This window comes from Mangifera indica, unplaced genomic scaffold, assembly GCF_011075055.1.
Source record: "Mangifera indica cultivar Alphonso unplaced genomic scaffold, CATAS_Mindica_2.1 Un_0001, whole genome shotgun sequence".
NCBI classification, from domain to species: Eukaryota; Viridiplantae; Streptophyta; class Magnoliopsida; order Sapindales; family Anacardiaceae; genus Mangifera; species Mangifera indica.
The window spans coordinates 1,725,898-1,748,650 of record NW_025401093.1 but is presented as its reverse complement, the minus strand read 5'-3'; the positions used below and the strand labels follow the sequence as shown (position 1 = coordinate 1,748,650).

General features: G+C 28.8%; 2 protein-coding genes across 3 annotated transcripts in view; one reads left to right on the top strand and one right to left on the bottom strand.

Moving 5' to 3' along the window:
* The window catches only part of LOC123205056 (probable disease resistance protein At4g27220), a 76,101-nt gene that overhangs the window by 18,980 nt on the left and 34,368 nt on the right, over positions 1-22,753 (bottom strand). The window lies entirely within an intron of this gene.
* On the top strand, positions 20,428-22,653 carry LOC123205064. 2 transcript variants are annotated; one of them, XR_006499730.1, is made up of 4 exons: positions 20,428-20,623; positions 20,762-20,863; positions 21,678-21,791; positions 22,321-22,653. XR_006499730.1 is itself a non-coding variant. In XM_044621874.1 (4 exons), the coding sequence occupies exons 1-4, from the start codon at positions 20,502-20,504 to the stop codon at positions 22,456-22,458; spliced, it is 402 nt and encodes a 133-aa protein (XP_044477809.1). In that variant the 5' UTR covers positions 20,428-20,501; the 3' UTR covers positions 22,459-22,653. The 2 variants fall into 2 exon arrangements, 1 of the variants encoding a protein (XP_044477809.1); XM_044621874.1 differs by having other exon boundaries at positions 20,762-20,823; positions 21,712-21,791.

Here is a 22,753-nt window from a genome sequence, read left to right as displayed (position 1 = left end):
ATCCTCATGAATAGGAAAGATATTCAAGAAATCTAGCAGTATTCCCAAGGAGAAACTTGCGTTATAGATTTATGTTAAACCACAACTAAAATACAAATATCAATATGTTAAATCTTCTTGATAATTATACCTACTGTCCATTCCCAAAATCATACATTTTAGAAATTTTCTAATGTGGACTAACATTAACGATATTTTCGATTTAATAAAATTAGGTAATTGGATAGTCCAATGCCAGTTTACAGATATATTTGAGTAATCAATAAAAATAAGTCCAATGTATAATCTCGGTGGATAGCATAAGTGTCGGTCTTTAAATTTATTGGACCTTGATAGATGGTCAATTAACCTATTATAAATTGGCTAGGTTTCTTTTCCAAAATCTAATGTAATATGACTGCAGTATAACTTCTCTATACAAAACTGTCATTCAAGGAAGTTTCTAGAGTAAAAGGCTAAGTCACATCGAGAGGTGATCTCAACAGGTAATTTCAGGTGATTCATAAAGGTTTTATATATTCAAATTGCATGGTGATTCAGGTAATTCTAAAACTCTAAAGTTTAATTCAATATTTTATATTTTGTGCGTAAATCCTGTGAAATATAATTGATTTATTTATTTATTTAAGTTTATGTAAATAAATCTTATATGTAGTATCAGAGCAAAACATATTAAGTTATGGAATCTGGATATTTATGATTTTAAATCAGAAATTTTTAATTCTGAAATTAGGGTTCTTGAATCAAAATTATGGCTTAAATTTTTAAATTAGAGATTGGTTCAATTTCAATTTTAGGGTTTTAACTGATGAATCAAATCTTGATCTTTGGATTATGCAATCCCAAATTACAGAAATTGAAAAACGAATTTCAAGCTTATGCATTAAATTTTTGTATAAATCAAACTCTAGAAATTAGGAATTATGGTTTTGGTTTATTTTGAAATTAGGGTTTTATATTAGGGTTCTTTTTTGAAATTAGGATTTTAAATTGATCAATTGAACTTTGAAATCAAAGTTTGATATAATCTATGAGTTTGTTTTTCAAAAGTTGAATTTCAGTTTGGACGATTTGATTTTTTGAATTTAGCATTGTTTTTAGCTAAAATCAGATCTGAAATTTCTGAATTAAAATTAAAAAAAAAAAATACCTGCTCATTCGCCATGGTAGTAGTTGGGTAATGTGCTCTTAATTGTTGTCGTAATTCTTGACGAAATTAGAGGCAATTGACCACTCCAACGTCAGTCCTACCCTTGCTGCCTTCCTCCTTTGACTGGTAAACCAATTGAGGACGTGATTGTGCAAAAAAGCTATAATCGATGTTCGAATGTGGTTGGCTTCTTTCACGTTTTGTCATGCGATAATTGGAGTTGGAGACACCTAATCACACGTCAATGACATGTTTTGGAGCTTTACTGTCATAATAGGGGTGAATCAGCATCAATAGTGAAAAACTTTAGGCTAGGGTTTCTTTCAGTTTGTGGGTCAAAATCGGGTTAGGAAAACCCGTCAGACCAACTCACAAAGCCAAAGAATTAAATTGACCCAATCAAAGTCAAATTGGGCTGAAGCTTACCCAGATTAAACTCGACTTGGATAGTTTGAATCGTTATTTGCACGTGTGTCATGCACCTCACATGATCTTATATGGAAATGAATCGCATGTGAAGTATGTGCAATCACTATTCAAGCTCATGGAAGTGTGTGCATATAGGAAGAAGCACATTTTCGAGCTTGGGGCTTATCTAGAAGCATGTGAATCATTGTCGAAGCGTGTGTCAGCATGTTACCACATTTGGGAGGCGCATGGAATGCTTTTGAATAGGCATGAGGCGTGTGAATGTGCTCTAGAGGCTTATTCAATGTATGAGATCATTCAATTAGTGCTTTGGTAGTCTATAAAGGCATGCATAGATTTACGGTGAGTGCAAGTAACTTGTAGTTTCTTCCAAAAGTGGGTTAAGGCATGTAAATAACATGTAGTTGGTTCCTTGTCGGAGTGTGTGCTTGCATAAAGGATTATATAGACATATTAGGGTGTGTGAATGTCTTATGATAGCATGTACTAAAGTGTTAAAGTTTTTCCTCTACATCATGTTATTGCACGTGATAAGACTTTAAATTTTTTGGGCACACGAGTGCATGTAAAAAGCTTTTAAAGTGCATTAAGAGTATCAAACAATGCACTAAGCATATTAAAGTCATATAGACTTCTATAGGTCACAATTTGAAAGTAAATTGATTTTTCGATTAAATATTGTGGTATAAAGTACTCTCCTATCAATAGGATTAATAAATTTAAGTGTAATATCAACTTTGTCTTGTGTGGTTAGGTTACTATATTAGGACAAAATTATTATTCACTAGGTTAGTGCAATAGTTTTAAGGAAAGTTTGTCAAAGACAATAAGGTAACTTGTCTTATGAAATCTTATTAAAGACAATAATATTTAGTATCACTAGAATATTTTTTGAGTTTTCATGATAGTAATTACCAATGTGGTACATTGTTGAAGCTTACAAAATTTTCCCTTCAGTAATGATACATTTTCTAATTTTTAATGTATAAAGTTAATTTTGGAAATACACTGGCCATGAAAAACTCAATACACCCAAAGGTGTTTGGACTTATTCAATTGACACGTGTTTTCCTATTAAGTGAAGGAGAAACAATGATCTAGAAAGTTTTATTTGCCCAAAGGTGATATTTCTTTTGAAAACCATATGTTTTGAAGGTCCTCATATGGTTTTAACCTTGTGTTTGGGATCCTACTGGCATATCTTTTTTTGCCCAAGGGTGATTTAATGATGATACACCAGGAATCCTTATAAGGTGTGGTTTATACAGTTGTAAAACTACCTTAATTATTGTCTAATACAAATTTGTTGCAATACTTAATTAAGATTATTAGAGATAATTCAGTGATATGTCTCAATAAATCTTAATTTTGATAATATTATTTAGTCTCAGTAGAAGATATTGTAAGTTGTCAGAATGTTTAATCGCTAAAATGATGCATTCATTGAAACTTGTGAAATTTCTATATTCAGTGAAAGAGATATTCTTCAATTGACACATACAATTTCCTGCCCAAAGGCGGTTATTGTGTGTTAAAATTGATTGTTACATACGGTGTTTGTGGAATTACATTGGTTGTGAAAAATTTAATTAACTCAAAGGTAGTTGTGATTTTTCAATTGACATATGTTTTTTCTATTGGTGTGAAAGGGAGTAATAATCTAGGAGTTTTATCTGCCCAAAGGTGATAAACTTTCCAAAAATTATTTGTTCTTCTTATTTATAACTTTATGCTTGAGGGCTCTAATTACATGTCGTATTTTTTGTCCAAAGGTAATTATATGACAATGCACTTGGAATCCTTGTGAATAATAGCTTATGAGGTTTTCAAGTTATTTGTTGTCAACGATATTGCTTATTATATCCCATTTATGATAGATTTCATTATTGTGAACATTAATAATAAAGCTATAATTGAGGTTCTAATTAGCTCTAACTTTAAAGAGTTAGAGATAAAGGTTGAGTTTGCACTGCTAATTAAAGATATAGTTTTGGCCTAGCAAGTTGGTGAACCACCGAGAATTGAAGGATTTCTATTTGAGTGGGAGAAATCCATCAAATTAAAGTTGTCTATCATAAAGAATCTCTTATTGACTATCTCATTGGAGATAAACCTTAAATTATAAGTGTTAAGAAGGTCCTCATTAAGATTAGTTAGACATCTAAAAATATTGGAATTATTGGTTTAGTAAATGATATGACTTGGACAAGGTATGATGGTCATAAAGGAGTCAAAGATTGATGAGTATATGTTGGGTTTTTAAAAGGCACCATAAGGCTCATTTGACTTCAGTTAAATTAAAACTAGTATATGCTTTAGAATCATATTTGAAGTATATTATTAATCTGACTTTTAAATGTTCTTGAATAAGGGAAGCTTAAAGTGAAAGAGCTTTAATGGTAGGCTTGGTTGTTCAATTGATACTCAATTGTAAAGAAAAGAGCAATAATAAAAAGTACTAGTTTTGATTACCCAAATAGTGTTAAGGTTTTGGATGTGAAATTGATCAATAAATAAAGGCTAAGTAAGTGGGAGCCCACATTTAAGTTTAAAATTATGTGGACATTAAGGTTATAAATATGGGCATAATGGATATTTTGTCTAAATTTTCAAGATCTTGGGACTCCAAAATGGTGTTGCTAAAAAATTCAGTCTTGGGCTTAAAGTTATGATAAGAAGTAAACATGACTAAGTTTTTATGGGGTAAAGTTGTCAAAATAATATAATATTTTCTTAATGGATTTCTTTATATATATGTCAAAGTTATTACCCCAATTAAGGTACCAAAGTGATTGATATCCAATTATTAAAATATTCATAAGGTTAGATAATGTCATTGCTAAAATAATAGCCGGAGTAAATGAGATTTATAAGAACCTATGGAATCTGATATCACCTTAGAGAATGTTCCTACCAAAAAACTGATAGCTAATCACATAGTAGATAAGCCAAATGCAATTGATATAATGGTGGAAACCTTGATGAAAAGGTTACCATAAAAGAAAGATTTTCTATCATTAAGAATTTTCCTATATATCTCAGTAAAGGAGATTATGCTATTGAAAACTCATTTGCATTAAAGTTATAAAAGATAAATATCAAAGTTGTCTTTCTAAATGAAAGCCTCAGTAAAGGAGTATGTATGGTGTAATTAGGTTTATTAAAAACATAAGGGATGAAGTTTTTGGTGTATAATCTTGAGAAATCTATATATAGTTGAAATAAACGTATTGACAATGATATCTTAGATTTAATAAAGTGCAATTGCTCATAGCTTCATATAAAATGAATTTGATCAATGTAGGAGCATGGAGATTAGTGGGAGCATATTTTTCCTTCATGGTATGGTTTAATATGATTGTAGTAATGATGTCAACTTGTTTTCGAGATCAAGTCAGTTTTATTCAAGACTTTTGATATGAAAGAACTTGAAAATATATTAATAAAAATATCTTTGTAGCGTATTTTCCTCAGTGAAGCTATAGATATTGGAGACTTAAGGACTGGTGAAGAAAACCAAATGAAAAGAAATATTTTAAAATCTAATCAAAACATCTTCTAAAATAATGGAGAACAAGTGTTCCATAAAGGAGTTGTACACAATGAAATACTACTAAGCTCACAACATATGGCAACAAGTTTTAAATTGTTATTTTCTTTTATAATTTTATAGGTCAAATTTTAATTAAATTTTTGTAATTTTTTGAAGTTATTTGGTTATATATCAAAAGTAAATATGATATTTTAATTAGTGATTTTTTTGTCAATGACTATAAACTTATTGTATGAGTTTTTTTCCATAAGTTATTTTCATAATTATATAAAATATTCAAAATTTTAAAGTTTTTTTTTTTTACTATTATATATTTTTAACTTTATATTTATTTCGTATATAGTCAATTAAATAAAAAAAATTATAGAAAACTGCTGTTAATAACTCAAAATGGTTACTCAGTATATAAAAAACTATGTATAAACAGGAAAGAGGAGTAAGTAAACTGTTCCAACGTTTAATTGGTAACTAATTAAAAACAAATTGTCAACTCAACTTATTTTAATTTACATAAAAAAAGGACTTGGATCCTCCCCTCATATAATTTTACCCAGTGGTTAAAGTTTTATTTTTATTTTTTTAATTCTTTCTTAATCTTTTCATTAGTAATTTAATTACTCTATATTTATATAATTAACATGACTATAAACTATTGCAAAATATTCAATAAACTCATATAACTATAAATTTAATAAAAATAATGAATAATTTTTTTTATATTGTTGGAGATATTTAGTATTGGTGAAGGCCCAAACATCCAAAACATTTAATAAATATATGTTCAATCATCATTCACCATTTTTACCACCTAGCGTGCAAAATATTTTTTCCACAGTATGCACAATGATAATATAAAAAGTGGTGAAATTGGAACTTCAATCACAATCAAAATTGCTTATACACATATTCAAAAGTTAATCATAATTTTTATGACCAACAGTCCAAAATTTGCTTACACATTCAATACAATAATAATATAAAAAGTGTGAAATTCATCGCTAGTTACAGTCACAATTTCTTACAAAAATACTAAAAAGTCTCTTAGACAATATGTACAAAGTTAATTCATCAGCCCCAACCACTGGTTAATTATAAAAGCAAACAAATTTCAAATTGCACAATGAAAGGCATTCAAAATTTACAAGTTTATCTCTAGATGAAAATTGCAAAGACAATAAAAGTGAAGAGTCCACAATAATCAATCCATGTGCCAAGAGATGAGTGCAACAAAGAGGAAAAAAAGAAAGTAAAGAGAGGGATCAAATGACCATGGGGAAAAAAATAAATTTGGATTGATGAATTGGTTAATAAGTTTTAAATTAGGAAATTTTAATTAAGGAATATGCAAAATTTTTAAAAACGTTTTTCAAAAAATTATAATATTAAGAATAAAAATCATTTAAGCCATTTTTAAATAAATTGAGATTTAAGTTGAAATTCTTCCCACTAAAAATTTTATAGGTAGGAAAAAAATACCAATTATAAAATATAAAGTTGATAATTTTCAATATAATTTGTTTACCCAGTATAACAAAAAAAATTGGGTTAGGGTTATGGTTGGATCCGAATCAAGATGATTTGACTTGGTTACAGTTGGATCCGATTTAGTCTCAAAATTTGGTCAACTTGGTTCAACTAAACTCAAATTCATTTGTTTTGAATTTAAGTTAGAAAATTTGACTTATTTTTAAAACCGAACCAAATTTGAGTTAGGAGGTGTTCAATTCAACTTGACTTAAATTCATAGCTTAAATCAATAGTTTGTATACGTGGCCCAATTTGGGTTGAATTCGTTGTTCAGATTAGTTTAAATTCATAATTCGAATTTGTAGTTTAGTTCAACTTGAATGGATGATTTTATATCTTATTAAAGTAGAACAATATTGTTTTGTCAATAAGACTCGAACTCGAGTCACAAATTCGAACTGTCAATTAGAAAAATGAAATTGAGTCGAATCAATTCACAAATTTGAACAATTAATTCAAGCTGGATCGAGCCAAATTATTTTTTATTCGAATCAAACTTAAATTACTTTTAATTTTGGCTTGACAAACTCAAGCTAGACTATTTTCCATTTGAGTCAACTCAAGCTAAGGGATTTTTGAGCTCAGTGTAGTTCATATCCATCCAAGTTTGAGTTAGATTTTTTTACACAAAACTTACTTCAAATTAACCTAAAATGACTCAAAACTAAAACAGGTAGGGTTAAAATTGAAAATTTTTTATACGATTTTATTTCAAGTTAGATTAAGATTGAAGTCTATAACTTAAAACCTGAACTAACACAATACAAACATGACTTATTGACAAGAAATGTCTGATCTAGTAAAACCAAAAAGATCACCATTAAAATTTCTATTAGGGGCAATTATTATAAATGTCACAATACATTTTAAATATTTTTAATTTTTCATAATTTTCCTGGTTTTTAATATAAATGTCCTAACAAATATGTCACTAAATATATTTATAAGGTTAATTATTGTAAATCTCACAATAAGTCTTTCATTTTTTTGACTTCCAATTATTTGTAGTGGGTTTTAATATAAATGTTATAACAAAAATGTCATCAAATATTGTTGAGTGTCAATTATAATAAATATCATAATATGTTATTAATTTTTTTAATTTCTAATTATTTTTAGTGACTTTTGATTAAATATCATAAAAAATTGCCACTAAATATTTCTATAATGTCAGTTATATTAAATATCATAATATGTTATCAATTTTTTTACTTCACATAATTTTTAGTGGCTTTTTAATTAAATGCTATAAAAAATACCACTAAATATTTTTATAGCGTCAATTATAATAAATGTCATAATACATTATTAATTTTTTGACTTTCCCTACTTTGTAGTGGCTTTTGATTAATTGTCATAAAAAAATATCACTAAATATTTCTATAACATCAATTATAATGAATGTCATAATACATTATCAATTTTTTAACTTCTCATAATTTTTTGTGGTTTGTGATTAAATACTATAGAAAAAATCACTAAATATCGTCTTTCTTATAGTGTATGTATGACAAGGTAAATCGCCAATGAAAATAAGAACAAAGAGGATGTTGTAAATGACGGAAACGATAGTAATGTTTTTGATGAGTAACAGTTAAAATCTTTATCCATGTCTGCTAATTGTTTGGTAATTGGGTTGCAGTAGTCGGTACTTGTGGCGAAATTCTAGTTGGGTAAAAGTTCTTTATCATTTCAGCCAAGAATGGATAATGATTTTGTATAGAATCATATACATCTTGTTTAATTCACCAATTCATGATATTGTTTACATCTCGAGCCTTGAATTAGTATATTTATTATCAATAAAATTATATATACACACTTTTAAATATATAAATAATATATAATTATGCGAATATCATAATTTGGTATAATTATATCATAATTTATCATAATTTATTAGTAAATTGAATATCATAATTTATCTATGATATTCTTGAGCATGCTATTAACATAATTTCGCCAATAGTTGACAAAATATATATGTTATTTGAAGCTTTTAAATTAAATTGTTGTGGCGTCTAAAGTTATAACATTCAACTAACATGTACCATAAGCATTATCATTATCAACATTCCAAATATATGTATATAGATGATGTGATATTATATAAAGTAACACTTAATCATAAGATGATACATTATCTATGTATCCAATTATGTATTTAAAATTATGTATATATAACATTACTCTTCAAAATATGTCATCACTTGAATTTGGATTTAATAATCTAAAACTTCCAGTAACTAATGATACTTATTAGTGTTTAACATAAACCCATCAATTTATACACATAAGTTTGTATGGGTAGAGATATACAGACACCAACAGCATGCATCTCATCCGTCAATTGACATTTTAGCCCCCTATATTTCTAATGAGCAATGTTATACATATATATACTTTTTGTATATAATTTAAATACAAAGGAAATATATTATTATATAATTTAGTATTAATTTATCTTTAATTCAAAATCATCTAATCATGTGATATCATATCATCTATTTAATCAAATTATATATAAAAAATGTCTACATTTAATTTTATTGATTTTTTATTTATGTAGTATGAGCAAACATAAAATTGTCCAATCGTCCGTCTTCTTTTTCTTTTAAACTATGATTAAAATATACAAATAAAGCAACCCTCGAGTACTTTTCATTGCATATTTTATCAATTGTTTTACTCTTTCTGACCAATTGATAGAATCTTATAAATGTTCAAATCAGCTAACCATAGCTTGGTTGGAAATTGGCTCAACAAAATTAAGTAAAATTTCAACTTAATTACCATTTCATTACAATATTTACTAATGCGTTACAAGCTTTTGAAATTAAACAAAGAGCTTAAGCAAATCTCGGTTCACCAATTAAAGAGAACTTCGTTAAAACATTCATTCCACTTAAGAAATAAAAACATTTATAAATTATGACAAGGTAAAGCATACAATCAATCCACCAACAATTATTGCTACCATCAGTTCTCCGACAAAAGTCAAGGAGATATTTAGAGAAGAGAGGCTAATATTTGCTTAATTTTTGTATAAAAGTATAACCAGCAAGAAACATAGTGTAATTACAATGGAAAATTCCCGTTTTCAAGCACCCTCTCTTTAGAATAGACGGCAAACCCAAATGGAAGTAGCATGAGAAGCCAGGAAAGTGTCGGGATCCAAATTGGGGATTTATTTGGAAGAGCGCAACCAACAAATACATAAAAGGATAACAGGATCAAGGCTACTCCAAAGAGCTTAATCCACTTGGAAGCACTAGGATAGGTCTTACGAGGTAGAATCCCATTCCAAATGGTGGCTACGCCGACTGATAGAGCAACAACAGCGAGATGAAAAACAATGGGTGCCTGAACTGGATTGAACAAAGGAACCAAAGCGATAATTATGGGAATAGTAAGAACTAGCTAATATCTTCCTAATTCTTGTTATCAAAGGATCACAATTATGGGATGTAGCATGTCTTGTTGGTGTGGTTTCCCATCCAGTAGAGCTTGATAGTTCTTCTGATTGTTAGACAGTTGTAGAGGTAAACTTGTTGGCCTTGCATATATAGGACTTAAAATTCTTGGCTTGCCGCTCAATAACTTAGGCATCATCATGTGTGAATGATGATTTGATGGAGCTTCAATGGAATCGGTCACCATGGGATCGATGATGTTGATTAAGTAATGTACTCTCGCAGCCGTCGCAGACTAGCACAGAATTTTAATAAAAACTTACAATAACCTAAAAGTTATCGATATTGAGAAAGATGATCAAAGAATTAGTGTTTGACTTTATAGGGCACTGGAGTTTGCAGTATTATAACTAGTCAAATAACAAAGTATTGTCTACATCTAGATGGAATGGTATCAATAATAAAATAATTGTGAAAATTCTTTAAATTTTTTTTAATACAATAAATTCTTCAATTTTAAAGTGGATTCTCTAATAAGTTTTCTTGGTTCTAGATTGAGCCGTAGTAGATTTTTTATCTTTCTGGTTATTTTTCTTTTTTGACCTATCTCTTACTTGAAGACCTTCACTAATTGACTTCTTTTTAAATTTTATTTTTAAGTATTTAGATCTTAATGAGCCCAATGCCTCATTTAATGACAATGACTCTCTACCATATTTTATGACTACTTTAACATCTTTAAAATATTCAATTTAAGAGTTCAAAATTATTATAGTTTGATTCTCATCAGATATTCTCTCATCTATGTTATTCAAATTAATAACAATTTTATTAAACTCATTAAGAGTATCATCCAAAGACTTTGTAGAATCCATTTTGAACCCAAATAACTATTCTTTCGAGTAGATTTTATTAGTAAGAGATTTCGTCATACATAAGGATTCGAAAATCAACCATATTTCAACAGCAGTGTTAACATCATCAAATTTGCTCAAGACATTATAAGACAAATGCAATATAAGCAAGCTATAGGCAGTTTCCATTATCTCTACTTTCTCTATATCAATCATACCTTCAGGGAAGTTAGACTAACTCCCGAGAGCTTTGACACACTTTTGATGTACCAAGGCCACATACATCTTCTTCCTCTACAAGTTGAAGTTGCCTTTGCCATAAAATCTCTTCATATCAATTTTGGTTTGACCTATTACTATATGTTGACAAATCTTTTTAATCTTTCGCAAACGAAATCGTCAATACCAACAAAGAGTACAAATAATAAGAAAGGGTTACAAATCACATACATAGATTAAGAACAAAATATTATGTACGAACCCTAATTAGCTCTGATACCACTTCTTATTGTTCAAGACCTTGTTGTACTGAATATTTACCCAAGATTCAAATTATGTATCCACCAAGATTAATCAAGATAAGTGCATAAAGGCAAAGTCAAAGAAAGAGAACAATAAAGAATTACTTGGTTGGGTTTTCAGAATTCGAAACCCTACATCCAAGGTAGAGATAAAATTCTAATCGAATCCACTATAAATCATATGAAAAATACAACTCATAGTATGAAACCCCCAATTGAATCATATAGATGACAATATACCTCGAAATCGAGTTCAGTACACAAGCCTAATATACAAACTCACAAACTCACACACTTGATCGAAGAAATCCAAAAGATTTCCTTCTAATTAAATAAACACTAGTAGAGACTTTTTTAAACAGAGGAGCAATCAAAAGAGAGAAGCCAAGATTCTAATGAATCACACAAACCTTAGGTTTTTATACCTAGGTTAAATAGTGCCTGAAATGATCGAATTATCCCTAGATGTTAAAAGACACTAATAGCCCTCTATAGTTCATAACGTTACAACATTGCCCTCATAGGTTTTATGCCACAAATATAACAAGACTCGTTATAGGTTTTGATACTCCAAAAATCTGACAAGCAAGGAGGGTATTTTGAGCACTGAGGAGTCCGGTTAAGCTACAAGCTCTGGTGCATGGAGTGTATGTTCAAAGGCAAACACGTATAGCCATAAATTGCAAGTATGGTACAAACAGTGCAATTTTGACCAAGGAAGAGCAGAACATTCTCCCTCATTATTATTCATTTGGATTTGGAGCAGAAGGATGACTTTTCATCTCAAGTAAATGAAAGGAAGAGAGGGAGAAAGCCTAGGAATGGGAGAGAAGAACCATTGAATCACGTAGAAGCTAAGTGGTAGAGGTGTGAGAAGCTTAACCAACAAATTTGATTTTGATTTGGAAAGGCATTAGATTTGGTAAGTAAGTTGGTAGCAAATTTGATTTTGATTGGGCTTCCGAAATAATAAAGTAAAATTTTAAATTTTGAAATTAGGGAGATTTGCATTATAATAATATATATCAAAAATTAGATTTTTTTTATTACAGTATAAACGGTTTATTTTACCCTAATTTTTGACGTAAATTATTAAGTCTTTTGGCCTATAATTAAAAGTTAACCTTGAAGTTTAACCCGGTAAAACCAAATAGAGAAAAGAATGATAAGCCAAGCCATTTGCATTTACTAGGCCATTAATTTCTAAATAATAATGATATGTGTATTTATTATGAGTTTTAATTTGAATATTAATAATGATGTATTATTATATAATTATATATCACTTTAATTTAAATTTAAAATTATTAATCACACACATTATTATTAATATATAAGTTAATACTCCTTTTGTGGAATGAGTATATTTCAAATATTGAGGTCTGATTGTCCATTTGATTAGTTGTTGATAAGCAAATAGTGATCATAGAAAAGTTCATCCTTATAAATTAATAATTTTTTTTTTTTTTTTAAATTGGCATCACAGCTTCTTTCCTTTGAAATGTTATAGGCAAAATTTTCAAAGAGAAAAAAAGGTATGTATAATTCAATTCAAACAATAAAATCGGATCAAACTACTAAAAAATTATGGTTTGATTTAGATTAATAAATTTTTGAAAAATAGTGTTCAATTTGGATTACGGTTTGAGTGATTTTCGATCTAAATCAAACCGCAAACTATATATTTTAAATATATATATATATATATATATATATATATATATATATATATATATATATATATATATATATATATATATATATATTTATATATAGGACATAATTTTTCAATAACCAATTAGTTATACAATTTATTTTTTTGTATTTATTTTATCATTTTCTTTATATATATATATATATATATATATATATATATATATATATATATATATATATATATATATATATATATACATATTTCATATTTAATTTATGTATGTATATTATCTTTTTTAAAATTATAATTTTATTAATTTTACTAAATAATACATATATATATAAGTGAATAATTTTAATAAGTTTAAACTATAATTTAAGCCATATTTTTCAATTTGATTTAAAATATTAAATGGTTTGATTGGCTTTGAAAATTATCCTTTTTTTAAGTTTGGTTTAAAAAACTAGTAAATCACATCAAACCGGACCATATTTACCTCCACACAAAATCAACTTTGTCATTGTTTAATTTGAAAATGTTACATTTAGTATATAATTGAACATATAGAAATATATTATCATGTGAATGAATATTTTTTAATTAAAAAAAAAGAAAATTCTTCAACGGAAAGGACTTAAATAGGTTGGTGAATCTGCTCAAAATGAGGAAAAAGCTAGTGCCTAAAAGGAAGAAGAAGATTAGCTAAGGAAAGGCCTTAAAGAGGTTGAAGCTGAGGTGATTTATCTGCAGGAAGCTCTTGGGCAAGCTAAGGCTGAGAGCATGAAACTGAAGGAGAGTTTGTCGGACAAAGAAACTGAGTTGCAGAGTCTCATTCAAGAAAACGGGGAACTCCGAACTGCAAAAGCTGCGTCTCTTAAGAAGGTTGAGGAATTGTCTAAGTAGATTGATGAAGAAGCTTTGACCAAAAAGCAAACCGAGTTAAATGGTGAGCTTAAAGATAGTGAGAAAGACTATGATCTCCTTCCAAAGGTTGTTGAGTTCTCTGAAGAGAATGGACATGCTAGTGAAGACAAGTCTAAAATGGACCTTCCACCACATCCAATCAAGGAAGAGAAAAAAGAAGATCCTAAATAAAAAAATATTGGCTTCAATAATGAGAACGTTTGAAAAGGTTGTTGTCAATGGAAAACCAAAAGAAGATGAAAGCAAAGAGAAAGAAGATGATTCAGTTGAAGTTGAGTTCAAGATTTGGGAGAGCTGCAAAATTGAAAAGGAGTTTTCTCCCGACAGAGAACTTGAGGAGGAATCATTTGAAGAGGAAGTGAATTCAAAGGTGGATGGCAGTGAAATCGATAAGATTAATAGACTATCGTCCACAGAACAGGTTGAGGATGGCATAACCTTACCAACAAAGCAGCTACAGCAGAAGAAGAAGAAACCTTTTTATGAGGAAGTTTGAAAGCTTACCTAAGAAGAAGCCAACTAGCAACCAGAAGTAGAGGAAGTAACCACTTAGCCTGACTAGCAGGCAGGTATATTGAGTACTATCTTGCACTTAATTGTGTTTGCTTTATTGTTCTTGTGTCTGATTTTCAGATAGTTTAAAAATGAAAAGGCTTGTATTTCCTTTCTCTTACCAAATTTGTTTCTCTTTCCTCTTCTCGTTTTTTCTCTTTTTCTACTCTCTTCTTCTCTCTCCTTCTCCTCCTCTTTCTCTTCCTTGCTTTTCTTTCCTTCTCATTCTCCCCCTCTATGCGCCACCTTTTGATGGCTTAATTCAGCCAAGTGGTAACTACATCATTGTTGCCCAATCCGGCCAAGCAGTGGCCTGATTGTGATTGACCAATTTGAAGTAGTAATTGGGGTTCAAACTGATTCAAAGTAGGTTTGATCAAGATTTTTTTTATTCGTTTTCCTTCCAACTGTCTAATTGTTTTCCTTGATTGATGGTTAATATGTTTTTTCGGTAATTATGTTATTGAGGAATTGAGATACGATGGTGTGGTCGGAGAAAGGTGAATTCTACAATAAAATTGCATTTAAAAATGTGCACACTGATTGAATTTAGAAAATATCACACCTTACTTGGTGTGAAAGATCACATCTTTTTAGTGTATTTCTATTGTCAGATTTGACTAGACCGTCAGCTACCCTTTTTAGTTATAATGTAATATTTTTATAAAAGGCCAAATGGCTTTTTCGTACCCAAAGTTTAGTTCATTTTCAAACGTATATTCACGGAGATTTAAAAACTCAAACACCTATTCGTCATTTAATTTTTGTTAAAATTTTATGTTAGTTATAAAAGCAATTATTATTTTATTAGTAATATTAAAATAAATAAAATTTTATCTCATTTCTCTGAATTCCCTCCATCCTAAGTTTTAAAAAGTTATATTTTCCCCTTAGAGTTTATTTTTCAAAACCCAACTTTTCCAATCACCAGAACCACTTCTAGCCATCTCTTTCAACCCATCAAACTCTCCCTCCTGATATGCTTTCACTCTAACTAGAGCCCACTTGATGTGGCTTTGTCGTGCATGAAGATGAAGAATCGATTTATCTTGGTGCACAACGACTTTTCATCATCAATTTGTCCCAAATTTTTGCCGACTCTAATTGACTCTTCATGTGTTGTTAGCTCACAACGATAGATCAAAGATGAAGAGTTGTCGTCTTCGTCAATTCTAAACAATGAAGATGAATCAATGTCTTCATTGATTCGTCTTTGTCTAAACGAAGACTCATCTTTCTCAACAAAGACAAGTCTGAAAGAACGAAGAGAGAGGACAAAGGGTGTCAATTGTCAAAGAGAGAGAGGTTTTGTTAGAAAATTGAAATTTTAAAGGAAAAATACAACTTTTCAAAACTTAATCTTATGAAAAAATTGTTAGTTTTCTAAACTAAAAGGGGAAAATGATATAAATTTTTATATTTTTTAATATTATTGATTAAATAACTTTTTTAGCCCTTATAACTAATAGGTTTTATTAAGTTTAACAACCTATAAACGAGTGTTTGAGTTTCTGAAATCCTACAAATGTGTGTTTGAAAATGGACTAAACCTTAGGTGAGAATAAGCCTTTTGACCTTTATAAAATAAAATAGTCAAGAGTGATAGGGATATTAATTAAAATCGATAAAATTTTTTCGCTTAAACCTTTTTAGGCAAACGTACAACGGTTTTACCTTTATAGGTAAATTTACTTTTAATTCCAAAAATGCCCTCTCTAGGCTTACTACGCCACTCTCAGTGATGTACGTCATACTTGGCCACCTAAAATTTTTTTAATAGATTTGATAATTTCTTATTCGAACTGTCACTAATTCACGTTCTAAAGATTAAAAACATACTTAAAAATTGATAAATTTTTGTTCAAGTTTCAAATACAGATAATAACGAAAAAATAACATAGATGAGGAGAATAATAAGTGCAAACCAACGTTGTATCACGGTGCGTATGGGGCATAAAGAGTGTGTAAGGTGCATACAGGGTGCGTAAAACTCATTATATATATATATATATATATATATATATATATATATATATATATATATATATATATATATATATATATACACACACACACACACACATAGGGGTGCGAAGAGGGTGCGCACCCTCATCGCACCTCTATTTTATATATATTTATATATAATAATATAACATAATATTTAAAAATTATTATATAATAATATAATATATATAGATTTTAAAATGAGTTTTACGCACTCTGCACCCTTTACGTATTCTATACACCCTTAAACACCAGTGCACACCATCACACACCCTTTTTCGCATTTATGTTAATCTTTTCGTTTTAATCTATATTATAACAAAAATTGATCATTTCGAATAAGTTTTTGAATCTTCAAATCATAACCTAACAAACAAAGAATACTCATAGGTTATCAAAACTTGATCACTATTTTAATATGTACGCACCCTGTATGCACCTTATGCACTCTATATGCACCTTTTATGCCCTATACGCACTGTGATACAGCATCGGTTCGCACTTGTCATTTTTCTCATTTATATTATTTTTTCGTTACTATCTATATTTGAAACCTAAACAAAAATTTATCCATTTTTAAGTATGTTTTTAATCCTTAGAACGTTAATTAGTAATAGTTTGAATAAGAAATTATCAAATCAGTTAAGAAAATTTTAGACAGCTGAGCATGACGTAAATCATTAAGAGTGATGTAATAAGTCAGGAGAGGGTATTTTTGAAATTAAAAGTAAATTTACCTATAAAAGTAAAACCACTGTACGTTTGTCTAAAAAAGTTTACACGAAAAAATTTTTGTCGATTTTAATTAATATCTCAAAGTAATAAGATAATTTACTTTACCTTTATGACACTGTCTTATAGGTTTTGGATAAAGGTATGCTAGATTTCCATTCAATGTGTGGAAACATGTGACATCCTAAAACTGGAAGTAGGAACATGTATTTTACTCATTATATAATTACTAACTAGAAGAAGTTGCCATTTTTTTTTTTGAAAGCCATTGGATCATTTTCATAGATAGATAAGTTTACTTTTTCATTTACTTTTTTGACCAAACCTTCAAATTATAATTTCTTTCTTTTTTTAACTACTATTTATGGCTATTTTTGTATGTTAATTTATATTTGTGGCATTTCTTTTTTCCATCCCTTAAAAAATATAAATCACGTTTTTTTTAAAATCTAAAATCTGATTTCGTTAATGAAAAGTGGACTCTAATATAAATACAAAGATTAAATTTATTATATTATCCTTATTTGTTTGATTTGTGTTATTGATTATTTAAAAACATATAAAATGACTAAAATATCTCTAAAAGCATATTAATTAATCATTTTTTCATTTTATCTCTAAATCATTTGATAAATGAGAAGGGAAAAGATGGTTTGAAAGGGAGAAGAAATTGAGAATGTGTTTTTTAAACTAATAACAATGCATAGAAATAGGGACAAATGGGTGTCTTCAATAAAGTTTATAAACTTTGAATATCCAGAAGGTAAAATAGTTATATGTGATACATTCTTCAAACTTTAAGAGTCAGCTTTATTTATTTTTTAATATGAAATTGTTAGTTTGGTATTATATTTGGAAACTTTAAAGATATGTTTAATAATAAAATATTATCTCTTATATTATTTATCATATCATTAGTCATAATAAAAGATTATTATAATATTTTATTATCTATCAATCAAACAAAATAATCTTAGTAATATAAAATAGATTATCAAAATAATTTATCTTTCCCATTAACCAATAACAACTAAGGATAATCTATCAAAGAATCCCATTTTTCCTTTTTTGTGTGTGGGTTGATAAATAATTAGTGGGTTGAAGATGAATAATGCTAGATTGGAGATCTTTTGAAACTTGTGAAATCGACACTACATGAAACTATTAAAGGCATTCTCTATTGTTATTTTGAAATTAAATTTAAAAAAAAAAACAAAACATATATTTTCATTTAGAGCAATATCATCCGTATCAATTTTTGAATATATAAATATATACATATTTATATATTTCATTACATAATTGAATATTATTTTATTTTGAATTCAAAATCATACAATCATATGATGATACATATAAATATGTAAATATTTGTATACTCAAAATAAATATATATAATTATATTTGATAAATTTTTATTTTCTCTTTGGGGGCTTTCTTCTTAGCTACACATCTAACCTTTTCCCTACTAACAAATAGTATTTTTATAATATTTTTCTTTAAGAAAATTAGATTAATCTTTTGGATGGAAAACACCCTTATACATTTAAAGTCAAATAAATTCATTTATTCGCTTAAAAAGGAAAAAATTAATAATTTAAACAAGTATTTTTAGATAAATTGTTTTCTGTGTGTGGATACTTACTCTATCAATTAATATTTTGTATAAAATTTTGTAAGTTTTTCCTTAATTCAAGTATTATCTTCTTTGTTATTTATTTGGCGTTTGAAGTTTTATTAGGCAGAATGACTATTTTACCAACCTGAACTTTGTTGAGAGGATATTTTTTGCTCTATAAATTTATAAAATTTATTTATTTACTTATCATTCACCTTCATTTAGGGTTAGATTCGAGCTGAGCTCAGTTCGGTTTATATATAGTTGAGCTTGAGTTCTAGCTCAAGCTTGCAAAAGCCAAGCTCAAACTCAGTTCAAATTCAGTTCGGCTTATTTTTCGTTATTAAAACGACGTTGTTTTAATACATATTGATCAAAACGATATTGTTTCATATCAAAATTTTTAATTAAAAAATTTGACGAGTAGTTCAAACTCGACCGAGCTCATATAGGACTGGCTCATTTTGGGATTGTTCGAGCCAAGTTCAATCTCTTGCTCGAATGGGCTTGGTTCGAGTCCAGCGCTACCTTCATTAATGAAGGTTGTTACATAAAAGAATAAGAAATGGCCAAAGGATTTATTTGCACCCAAATTTTAATACATTTCTAAAGTTATACTTATAAAATTTAAAAAACCTAAAGTCTCATCTATAAGTCAACTGTTGTTAAATTTTTTACTAGATAAGAATAAAATAATTATTTTACTAATAGTATTAAAAAAAATAAAAACTCATTAAATTTTCTCCTAATTTTTAAAAACTAATAACTTCACACATACTTAAAGTTTTTTAACTTTCAAAAGTAACATTCCCCCCTCCCAAACCTAGGGTTTTTTTTTTTCCTCTCTGACCACCGGCGACGATGCTTCAACACCTTACCTCTATCAATGATGAGACAATAAAGATGACAACAAAGCTTTCGTTTGGACAATGAAGCCTTTGTCATCTAGAAGAGGAATCGTCTAATTCATCTTGACAACGACAAAAACGAAGTCTTCATTGTCTAATTCATCTTCTGGACAACAAAGGTTTCGTCTCAATTGCTTTATTGCTGATAGAGGTAGGATGCTATCTTCCATTATCGACGGCAAGGGAAGAATCGAAACTGATAGTCAAAAAATGGAAGAGGATTTTGAAACCTTAGGAGGAAAAAGTGATATTTTTTAAAACTTAATCTTCAAAAAAATTATTATTTTTCTAAATTAAGGGGGGAAATTAATAGATGTTTAGGATTTTGGGGTTTATTAGTATAATAATAATTTTATCAATATCTTTGACAAAAATTTTTAATAATAGTTAATTTATGAATAAGGCTTAGAGTTTTTTAAACTCTATATGTCTGACTTTGATAGTGCATTAAAACTTGGGTGAGACAAAGTCCTTTGGCCATAAGAAATTCATATTAAACCAACCAAAAAACAGATGACACCGTGACACATGAAATGAAAGTGATAAGTCAGTCACTAAATAAATTGACACATGAAAGAATTTTGAAACTAAATAAATTTTCCAGGAAAATTCGCTACATTTCATTTTCGGCAAACCAAACATAGCCGATTCCGGCCACCATGTGGGTGCAGATTCTTTGCGGTCTCGTAATTTACAAACCGTTCAAGCAAAGCTTCTACGGCGACGACGTTTTGGACATCGAAACCTCCGATTCTAATGCGATTTTCTCAGTTGCAAATAGGTTAAATTTTTTACTTCTTTTTTATAGTATTTTCTTAAAAACTTTACTAATTTAAGCTTAATTATGTTAATATTTTGGCTTGTGTGGTATCTTATTAGAAAGCTAATTTTTTATTCATTAATTTTACTAAATTTGTAGATTAGAGACGCTTTATGGAGGTAAGGCACACGTGGGGCTCCGAATTCTGGATCCGGATACGGGTTCGTGACAGAATATAGATATTGTTCTTGTTACTAAAGGGTAATGTTTTCATTTTTATCATTTATATTGTTGTGCAAATTTTTTATTTGTTTTGGCTAATAAATAGAAGAATTTTGTTTCCTACTGTAGATTCTGGTAGAATGAGCTTAAATTAACTAGTTGTGTTTTAAGTTCTGTGGTCTCGCTCAAATACTGATGGGTTATGCTACAGAGCCAAATTTGTAAGAATAATACTGCATATAGAAACGCCTTATACAAACTCAACCAATATAAATTCAGGTGTTTTAATGTGATTGGATTGATTTTAAATTAGAGATAATTTACACAAATTAGATTAATGATATATCAAACATGCAGAGTTCTTGCAACAGTTTGTAGCAAATAGTTTGTATAATTCATTTTTATATGTAGAATTACCCAATCTGTAATGCAAAAACTTATAGTGAGATAGAAATTCTCTGGTGGGGACCTAAAATCTTGCACTTTAATGTCGATTCCTTTAGCACATTAATGCATGAATTAATTTGGTGTCATAAGTTAACGAAGGGCACAGAATTTACTGTCAACTGGATTTTCTATAAGAAAAAATTTTGTGAACTCCATAATACCATGCCACTTTTTAAACTTATGTACTTATATGAGTTTATTTGGAAAATAAAAAAGCAGATGTCAACAGGAATTGAGTGTTTAGCAAAATAGACTTGTAAATGTCTAATTTGACATTTCATGTGATGAAATTGCACGTATATGTTACCCCTGTTATGGTAGCATAATCCTAGTTTTATTTTCTGTTTATTTATTCTTTATTTCTTTTCTCAACATTCATGGCAATATAATTAATGCTTTCTTACAGGGAGGCCGTGTGGTTTCTGTGAAGAATTTTTCAGGATTTGTATCAATCAATGGAGATGGCAGCTGTGTTTGTGAAGGCCAGCATGGGCACAGATCACAGCATTATCCTGACCCTGTAAGTCATAGTTCTATATGTCTCTTCTATAGTGACTTAATTAGGCATGCTTCTTGTATTGACAGTGCCACATGGCTTTTCTTAAAAATCAATCACTGTTATCTATGATGAATTTAAGACCATAAATTTTTTTGATCCTTTCTTGTTGCAGTTGCTGTGTCTGTATTAACTGCTAGCATTCTATATCTTATTCATTTCTGAACTTCATATTTTGTGGGCAATCTAATTTGTAACGACATTGTAATTATGTGAATGATCTAAAGTATTACGATAATGTTTTTCATTATTAAAAACTTGTTGCCATATGTTGTGAGATTAGTAGTATTTCATTGTGTACAACTCCTTTATGGAACACTTGTTCTTCACTATTTTAGAAGATGTTTTAATTAGATTTTGAAATATTTCTTTTCATTTGGTTTTCTTCACCAGTCCTTAAGTCTCCAATATCTATAGCTTCACAGAAGAAAATACACTACAAAGATATTTTTATTAATAATTTATTTTTTCTTTTGTAATTTTTATGTCTGAGGTGGAGGAAGGTAAAAAACAAGCTTCAGTTCTTGAATCATATCTTGAACAAAGGGGAGTTGCCCTGCTAGAAGGATATTTCTCGTACAAAGTGATACCTCCTAATCCAAAATTTTCATATGTGTTTAAATCTCCATAATGGTGTGCCCAGGATTGCAGTTTAGTGTATTCTGCTGTAAGTGGGGAGCTTTGATGTACTTTTCAGTTGCTTTAACTGATGAATGCATATCGCATTATGACAGAATTACTGATTTTATATTGTCCTGTATCTATTACTGTAATTTTGATGAAATTTCTTAAACAATAAATTTATGCCTGTGCTATTGGTGATAAATGTAATGTGTCATCTGTATGTTGAAGCGGCCGAAGACAGACTAATTTTTGGGTGGAAACATTTTCTTAGTTATGAACTTGACCTAGTTGATTGTAGTGCT